At 54.8% G+C, this 8,734-nt stretch overlaps 1 protein-coding gene across 26 annotated transcripts in view; it reads left to right on the forward strand.

Moving 5' to 3' along the window:
• neb (nebulin) overlaps positions 1-8,734 on the forward strand; it is a 52,059-nt gene that overhangs the window by 30,831 nt on the left and 12,494 nt on the right. For 11 of the 26 annotated variants that reach the window (XM_086147591.1, XM_086147593.1, XM_086147595.1 and 8 more), the window contains exons 94-121: positions 55-162; positions 275-382; positions 497-601; positions 710-814; positions 908-1,006; positions 1,085-1,189; positions 1,276-1,377; positions 1,464-1,571; positions 1,664-1,768; positions 1,945-2,049; positions 2,142-2,246; positions 2,347-2,451; positions 2,556-2,660; positions 3,366-3,470; positions 4,173-4,274; positions 4,354-4,461; positions 4,545-4,649; positions 4,728-4,832; positions 4,913-5,017; positions 5,304-5,408; positions 5,511-5,621; positions 5,701-5,811; positions 5,906-6,007; positions 6,116-6,220; positions 6,580-6,663; positions 7,287-7,400; positions 7,713-7,817; positions 8,260-8,364. In XM_086147591.1, the coding sequence (XP_086003717.1) occupies positions 55-162; positions 275-382; positions 497-601; positions 710-814; positions 908-1,006; positions 1,085-1,189; positions 1,276-1,377; positions 1,464-1,571; positions 1,664-1,768; positions 1,945-2,049; positions 2,142-2,246; positions 2,347-2,451; positions 2,556-2,660; positions 3,366-3,470; positions 4,173-4,274; positions 4,354-4,461; positions 4,545-4,649; positions 4,728-4,832; positions 4,913-5,017; positions 5,304-5,408; positions 5,511-5,621; positions 5,701-5,811; positions 5,906-6,007; positions 6,116-6,220; positions 6,580-6,663; positions 7,287-7,400; positions 7,713-7,817; positions 8,260-8,364 (2,937 nt within the window). Of the gene's footprint in view, positions 1-54; positions 163-274; positions 383-496; positions 602-709; positions 815-907; positions 1,007-1,084; positions 1,190-1,275; positions 1,378-1,463; positions 1,572-1,663; positions 1,769-1,944; positions 2,050-2,141; positions 2,247-2,346; positions 2,452-2,555; positions 2,661-2,943; positions 3,046-3,365; positions 3,471-4,172; positions 4,275-4,353; positions 4,462-4,544; positions 4,650-4,727; positions 4,833-4,912; positions 5,018-5,303; positions 5,409-5,510; positions 5,622-5,700; positions 5,812-5,905; positions 6,008-6,115; positions 6,221-6,579; positions 6,664-7,286; positions 7,401-7,712; positions 7,818-8,259; positions 8,365-8,734 lie in introns of all 26 variants that reach the window. The other 15 variants (XM_086147599.1, XM_086147610.1, XM_086147611.1 and 12 more) reach the window with 6 other exon arrangements.

An 8,734-nucleotide genomic window follows, 5' to 3' on the forward strand; every position in this document is an offset into this window, starting at 1 on the left:
GACCTGTTTAGAAAAAGCATACGTTCTCACCCTGTTGTCCCTGGTCCCCCACAGAACTGGTACAAGGAGGCTAACAAGAGCTTCATGCCCACCGGGTACTCGCTGCCCCACGACACCCCGCTGATCAAGCAGGCCAAGAAGAACAGCGTCATCACCAGCGACGTCAGTATCGAGTTCCTTCTCAGCAGAGTACCTGCTCGTACTCGCTTGTCAAGGTCAAACTGAAGGACTCCTCGAGCTTCGAAAGGCTCACTCTGTGTTTTTATCGTGACAGGTGAAGTACAAGGAAGCCCACGAGGCCACGAAGGCCAAGTCCTACACCCTTCACCCGGAGGGCGTCAACTTCGTCAACATCAGGAAGGCCAACAAGAACACCAACGAGGTGAGACGTCTGACCCAAGCCACCGGCACTCCCAGAGATGTCCGACCCAAAGAAGTGACCCCGCCGGGCGAGTACGCCATCTAAACCGCCTTCCCCTCTTGCTCCCCCCTTCAGCGCCTGTACCGGGAGACCTACCACAAGCAGAAGGACAAGATCCACACAACCTACGACACCCCCGACATCAAGCAAGTCAAGAAGAATCAGGAGCACCTCAGCGACGTACGCACTCCTCTCCCGCCCGCCCGCTTACCTCCTCGGAGGTGATTGGTTGCTTCGTCTTGTTTGTTTTTTTTTAAATTCATCACCCGATCTTTGTCTTACCTGCAGTTGTGGTACAAGGAGAAATACAACAACGCCAAGGGTCAGCTGATCTCCTTGCCCATCACACCGGAGCTGCTGCACTGCTACCACGTCAACGAGATCACCAGCGAGGTGCGTCGTCGAGACCCAAACCGAACCGAAACGAAAAAATCGTTGGATTTTCTCAAACCCGACTCTGAGACCTTTCTTGAACTTTTCTTACAGCTGAAGTACAAGGAGGACCTGATGTGGCTGAGGGGTTACGGATGCTTCCTGTACGACACCCCGGAGATGGTCCACGTGCGCAAGATCAACAACTTCAGGGTAGGCCTCGCTTGTCGAACGCCCGCCGCGCACGTTTGACCCTGACGCGTCATAAGCGTCCGTCTTCAACCGTTACAGGTCAACTATCCGGTGGAGGCCAAGAAGAACCTCCACAAGTTCTCCGTGGTCCTGGACACCCCTGAGTACAAGCGCGTGAGCGAGCTGAAGACGCACATGAGCAACGTGAGTCAGGCAACCGGCCAATCGCACGTCTCGGGTTTTATCGGTCGGGTGGATTTTTTAAATGAGGCTCGGGTTCTTGATTCCAGCTGATCTACAAAGCCCGGAGCAAAGAGGACATGTCCAAGGTCTCCACCACTCTGGATGCTGTGGACATCAAGAGAGCCAAATGGGCCCAGCAGCTGACCAACCTGGCAAGTTCTCAAGTGTTTCATGTTTATTAAACATCGATCCTGAAGTTAGGACATTGTTTTAAACCTCCACCTCTTCACCCGACCAGTACCTGTACAAGGACCTGGCGTCCAAGGAGAGGGCGCACTTCACCCCCGAGTTAGAAACTCCGCACATGGGCCACGCGAGGAGAATGAAAGTCATCTACAGCGACGTGAGTCCTCCTCTTGGTTGGGACCTTCGTCCGGATCGCTCTGGCAGATGTGCACCTCCCACTGAACCTCATTGAACCTTCTCCTCCCGCAGAACAAGTACAAAGACCAGTACGAGAAGATGAAGCATCGCTACACCGCCATCGCTGACACCCCCTTCCTGATCCGCGCCAAGAAATCCTACCTGCAGTCCAGCGATGTGAGTCACCCCTGCAGAGCACAGTACTTCCATACTGGCCTGGAAGGCATCCCTTCAGAGGCTTGCACCTCATTGCGGATTTCCATTGGTCCTTGAACTGCTTCTTTCAGAGCGTTGAGTGACATAGGGACAGCTGAACCCCTTCAAGCTAACGTTTTTTCCATTTGCTTCTCCAGCTGCGCTACAAGGAGACCTTCCAGCTATCCAGGGGCCACTATCACACTGTCAAGGATGCCCTGGACATCACCTACCATCGCAGAGTCACCGACGACATCAGCGAGGTTGAGATCGCCGCCTTACCTTCGCGCTGACGCTGAGAACGTCAGCGGAACGACCTTCTGACCTTCTGACCTTCTGACCCCGTCCCCCACAGGTCAAATACAGGGAGAAGTACATCAACTCGCTCGGAACATGGAAGTCCATCCCCGACCGCCCCGAGTTCTTCTTCAGCAGAATCGTCAACGACAACGTCAGCACTGTGAGTGCCGGTGGCTCGGGTTTTTATTTTGAATTCTTCTGCCACGCGCCTGAAGGTAGGAGGTCCTAGATGAACCCTCCCTGTGCGCCTGACTTTCCAGGTCAAGTACAAGGAGGACCTGGACTGGCTGAAGGGCATCGGGTGCTTCGTCTGGGACACGCCGGAGCTGCTTCGCGCCGAGAAGAACAAGGCTCTGTACAGCGAGGTGACAACGCCGTGGTTCCTCCCCGCCGAAGCGCTTCGCTTTCAACAAAAGATGTTTTCCCCCAAATAAATACCCTGTTTTTTACCCCGTCTCCTCTCTAACAGAGACTTTACAAAACCTCCTACGAGAAGAACCGAGGGAACTTCAAGTACACCTGCGACTCGCCGTTCTTCCAGGCCGCCAAGAACGCCTCGGCCCTCATCGACGACGTAAGTCCCCCCCGTGCTTATAAGGATCTCATAATGCTTTTGATGGACCAAAGGTGCGAAACAGATGTTTAACGTTCTTTCTCTGTTCCTGTGCTTCTAAACTGGAGCTCAGCTAGAAGGTACAGAAGCTCCACCGATGTACTTGTACGTCTCAATGTGTAAAATGCTCGCGGCGCCTCGATCGGCCTCCTCGTCGAGTAGTTCCGACCTCCTGGGACCTCCGGGCGCGTGTCCTCCCACCCCCGTATGCTTGTCTTTAACCTTCTTCTGACGTTCCGAGCAGAGGGCCTACAAAGCCGTTTACGAGAAGAACAAGGATAAGTTCACCATCACCACAGACGACCCCAGATACCAGCTGGCCCGGCATAACAGGAAGATGAGCCAGGTAAACGTCCTGGCAGGAGGGGGCGTGGCCCCGACCGGCCTGCTCAAGCCCCGCCCCCTCGCCTTGCCCAGGTGCATGACGTGGAAGGTGGACGTCGTCGCTGCATGATGTCCGGTCTCGGCCTCCAGGGAGCCGGACTTCGCTTCCCCCTCGGACTCGAAAACCCCAGAAAACAAGTGTCTGTTCTTCTGGAGCCGAGAAGGAGAAGGTCCTCCGGGGTCACACCTGGACTCGCCCCGAGTCCTCCCCTTGGCATCTACTCCTTGCCGCACCTCCTCAACTCTGGCATGCTTTGTGTGTGTGTTGGTGTGTGTGAACAGGTCAGGTATAAATCCAGGGCGAAGGATCTCCTCAGGAGCGGCTGCAACGAGCTGCTCCGCCCCGACCTCCTCACCGCCCTTTACCAGACCGTTATCGGCAGTAAGGTAAACGGCCGACGGGGGCGCCGCTCCCACCCGGTGGACTGTCCACTAAACTGCGTCCTGGCTGTGGGCGGGGTTTTAACACCTGGTGACATCATCAGATAACCCCTCCCCCAAATTCATTCGACCATTTTAATCCCTAAAAATCCAATCGTAATCCCTCCATCCATCACCTCCATCCATCTCGCCCCCCTTCGATGATCTAATCCCACATCCAGCCTCTCCGGCACCCGGCCCAGAACCCCGATCTGTGATGTTCAGGCGCTGAGAAGGAGGAAGACCTACCCGAACCCCGAGAGCATCGGGTTAGCCTGCGTCGAAAAGGTCCTCCTGGCTCAGGATACCGACGGCGCAGCTTTCATGGCGGTTGTATGACTGGGCACTAACCTGCACCGGTGTGTTGCATGCTTCCTCAACCATCTCCTCACCATCGCCCCACACACCGCCTTCATCTGCACCACACATCTGCAAGGCCATCCAAGATTAAATTGCGTTGTTACAGTTTCATACATGGGATTTTTTTGGGGGGGGGGGCGGTTCATATAGATGTTTGGGTCACACCAATTTATCCAAATTTTTTTTCTAATTCAAGAACTGAACGGTCGCATTTGGTGACTCTTCTTGGACAGCCTGTGGAAGTGTCAAGCACAGCCATTGGCAGTAACATGCTTCTGGTTCAGTAACATGCTTCTGGTTCCTCCTCAGTGGCGCTACAGGGAGCAATATGAGCGAGCCAAGGACAAGTTCACCTCGGTGCTGGAGACGCCTGAGTACGAGGCCCACAGGCGCAGCAAGAAGATCAGCGATGTGAGTCTTCGTTCCGGTTCCCGAATCCTGATTCTTCCTCTCCGACGCTCCCTGACGCTGCGTTACGGTCGCTCCTTAGATCATCTACAAGATGGAGTACAACAAGACCAAGGCCAAGGGCTACACCCTGCCCTATGACACCCCCCACCAGCAGCACATGAAGAAGGTCAAGGAGATCACCAGCAACGTAGGTCCCATCACCGTGGCCCCTGCACCCCACAACCCTGCCATCAGGTGGATTTACTGTTCTTTGTTTTGGGCATCTTGCAGCTGAAGTACAAGGAGGTGTATGAGAGAAGCAAGGCCCAGATCAACATGGACCCTGAAGCTCACTCCATCCGGGCAGCCAAGGAGGCCTACAGGAACATCAGCAATGTGAGGGAACTCCAGCCGCCGGCAGACGGAGGAGGGTTCTGAGTGAGGACAAAATCAAACTCCCTCTTCCTGTTTCAGCTGGACTACAAGAAGAAGTATGAAGCTACCAAGAATAAGTGGATCTGGACGGCGGACCGACCGGACTTTGTCAACGCCGCCAAGAACTCCCTGCAGCAGAGTGATGTCAGTTGGGACCTCTTGTTTGCTCACTGTTGTCAAAAGAAATGATTGTTCTCATCGTCCTTTGCTGTCTTTCCCTGCAGGTGGAGTACAAGTATGACAAGGAGATCATGAAGGGCTGTGTGATTCCTGTGGTAGACGACAAGCTGACCCTCCTGGCCTTGAAGAATGCCGAGATGGCCAGTGACGTAAGTACACTTTTTGTGTCTGGGTTCAGGGTCTGGGCAGGTCTGAGAACCACCAGGATTTTGGTAGAACCTTTTAGGGAAGACAAATAGATCTTTTTCCACCCACAGAGAACATCCATCTGTTGATGGTCGTCTGTTTTGAACCGAAACCCGGCATCTTTATCTTTTCGTGAGGCTGCTCCAATGACCCGTAGTCAGCCACGCTGCCTGGATGCTGCGGTTCTTGCCCTCAACTCTAGATGTCCCTGGATTGTCCTTGTGCTGACCCTCTGCTCTTGTCCTCCAGGTGAAGTACAAAGAGAAGTACGAGAAAGCGAAGGGTCATTACCTGTCCGTTATGGACACGCCGCAGATCCTCCACTCCAAGTCCGTCCGCAACTTGGCGTCTGAGGTGAGTGGGGGGCCGTCGGCCTCCGTCTACCCTTTGCTCCCCGCCAGGTGTCTAAGAACAGCGGGCAGCACCTTAGCAAATTCTCCTCTTGTCCACCCGCAGAGCAAGTACAAGCTGGCCAGCAAGAAGAGCATGCAGTCGGGATCCTTCACCACTCTGCCGGAGACCCGCGACACCGCCCACAGCAAGGAGATCAACAGGCTCGTCAGCGGGGTGCGAGTCCTACTCAGCACTTCATCCTCACCTGGAAACCCCTCTGCACCCTCTGACCTCTACCTGTCTCCTCCTGCAGAAAGTCTACAAGGAGAAGTTTGAGAAGGCGAAGGGCAAGTCGGAGTACAACAACATGACGGTGCCTCCTGATGTGCAGCACGCCATGGACGTGGCTAAGAACCAGAGCAGCGTGAGTTCTCCTGCAACCATCTCTGATTCGGTCCTTCTGTCCGCCCTTGACGTTTTTTTTAAGACGGTCTCTTTCTGTGCACCCAACCCAACAGGTGGCTTACAAGAAGAAGGCCAAGGCCGGCCTGCACTACACCACTGTGGCGGACCGGCCTGACATCAAGAAGGCCACGCAGGCCGCCAAACTCATCAGTCAGGTATTGCCGGCGTGGCGAGGTGGAGGGGGCGGGGCTTATTGTCCACCAGAGACGGACACATTAACAACAACCCACCCCCCTGTTCCACTTGTTTGGTTTCTTCTCCAGATCGGTTACCGTGAAAAGGCGTGGGAGGAGGCCCACCGCGGCGGCTCCCTGGCCCACCGCCCCGACATCGCCCTGGCAACCGAAGTGTCCAAGCTGAACAGCCAGGTGAACCCCCTGTTACGCTAACGGTCACTTCCTCTCAGACGCCCCGGCCCCCAATTTTTCTCAAGGCTCGATGTTCCTTGTATCCGGCGGAGTGGACTTCAGCTCCCCAGGCCTGCCAGGAGTTTCGGCCGCAAAACGTAGAACCCCGGGGCTCCTCCCGCCACTTCGTACCCCGTAAACCCCGACTCTGGGAGCGGTCACGTGCTTATTAACCCCCCATATCACCGCATTGTATATTTTCATGTTCCATCCTGTCTGCTTACGCTTGTCTCCATCCTCCCTCACCTCCCAACCTTCCTCTCCTTCATCCCCCGCCTCCATGACGCCATCTCATCCCACCGTGTCGCTGCGCTTTGTAGGCCAAGCCCTCGCCGCACGGAGTCGCCTCCTATGACACCCCCATGATGCGCCACATTAAGAAAATGAGCGCGGTGACTAGCGATGTAAGGAGGTCCAGGGCCGGCGCCACCCGTCCATCAACCCCTGTCTCCGCCCGTCCCGGGCAGGGTTTTCTGATTTTTGCCTGCGAATCTCCCGCGAGCATGACCTCCTGCGCCGGTCACCCCGACCCGGTGTTCCTCCCCCTCTCATTCTGAATAACTTCTGAATCTGAGGACGAGCTGCACCCGACCCACCGAGCATGTGTTTGGGCCAGGCGTCCGGGTCGCCCCCCAAAGGCATGCTGGACTCCAACCGTGGGCCTGCTGGATGTGAACCTCTGAGACATTTGTAAAGGTCTTGTTGTGTGTCACTTCCCTTCTCTTCAAACAAACACCTTGACATCCATATATTCTGATATATGAAGTCTGTGTTGTCATGGTAACGACTGCTGAGTGCTGAAATGACCTTGTAATCACACGTTTAGAACCGCGCCGGAAAACCGGAGTCGGAACTGCAGCCGGATCAGACTCTGCATGCCGGACAGTGCTTGAAGAACTTTTAGGCCATGTGGGATCAGTTCTGTCCATCAGTGCATGGAACACACACACTCATATAAATGGATCAGCCACACAATGCCAATGTGTGTGTGTGTGTGTGTGTGTGTGTGTGTGTGTGCAATCTCCAGTTGAAATACAAGGAGAAGTTTGACAAGGAAATGAAAGGGAAGAGGCCCAAGTATGACCTGAAGGAGAGCAAGATCTACAAAACGCTGAAGGACGCCAACACGCTGGCCAGTGAGGTGAGTACCTTCATCGCTTTCCAATCAATAAACATCCCATAATTCTGTCGGAGAATCAATGCAGCCCCAGAAAGTGTTGATGCCGTCCGGACCAGATTGTATCCTTTTCCGGTCCGTTACTAAAAAGCGCACAAAAAATGTTGCGCGTGGTTTGGAAATAGAAACTTCTTGGCGGACGATGCACTGACATCTCCATATTGTTCCTTTGGATTCAAAACGACCTTCCAATGTGTCATTATTGAGCATTTTACTGAGAAAAGGTCAGAGGTCGCAGTTGAGGTACCGCTAACTCCCGGTCCATCTGCACCAAAGGTGAAGTACAAGGGTGACCTGAAGAAGATCCACAAGCCGGTGACGGACATGGCAGAGTCCTTGTCCATGCAGCACAGCCTGAGCACCAGCAAGCTCGCCAGCCAGGTGAGGCGCGCTCGCCGCTAACCGCAAGCCCCGCCTCCGCAGGAAACCCTCGGTAACCTCCGGTAACCACTCCCTTCCTCTGCACCCTTACCTTCATGACCTCATCTGGTAGTGACCCTGCTAGCTCCCATCTTCTGACTTTTGACCCCACCCCTTCCTCCATGATGCCTTGCTCCTCACCTCATCCTCCTCCGTCTTCTTACGCCGGTTGGATTTTTAATCCCCGGAGCGACGATCACGTAACCCCACCTGCTCCTCCTCCTCCTCCTCCAACCCCCGGTGTTCTCCTGACTCCATTTTTTAACCTCCATCCTTCTCATTTCACCTTCCTTTTCCGAGTGGAATGATGAAACTTTTTTTCCTTCATGAGGAAACTCCAAAGTGTTTTTATTTTGGTGTCACCTGACCGGGACCCCCTCCGACCTCCCATCCCTTCTCGTAGTACTGCTACAAGAAGAAGTTTGAGGAGAGTAAGGGTCACTACCACATGATCGCTGATACGCCGGAGCAGCTCCACCTGAAGGAGGCGTCGGAGTTGCAGAGCAACGTGAGTGCACAAACTCTGGGGGGCGGGACAGATGGCGCCAACAACCGCCCCCTTGAGTTCGACCAGTAGACGGTGTGACGTCAAACTAGGCGCGAGAAGCTCAAATAGTGGTAGTACTTGTTGACAACTCGTTGCAAGCGAGTCTGTAGTCCATCGGGGATGCCCTCTGCCAGAGGTTCCCCTGTGGACAGAAGTTCCAGGCCACCAAGCGCCCTTCTCTTGGTGGCCTCAGGACCGGGTGTCCGCTTCTTTGCGGACGATGTGATGCCGTTGGTTTCATCTTACCAGCGGGTCTATGAGAGCCAGCACCTCCGAGGCCCTGGACCTTCTGGGTCGGGGAGGAGATCCTGCCCCGAGTGGAGGTGCACAA

This window comes from Fistularia commersonii, chromosome 6 (genome assembly GCF_037954325.1).
Source record: "Fistularia commersonii isolate RoL2024-O1a breed Wild chromosome 6, RoL_Fcom_v1.0, whole genome shotgun sequence".
In the NCBI taxonomy this organism is placed as follows: Eukaryota; Metazoa; Chordata; class Actinopteri; order Syngnathiformes; family Fistulariidae; genus Fistularia; species Fistularia commersonii.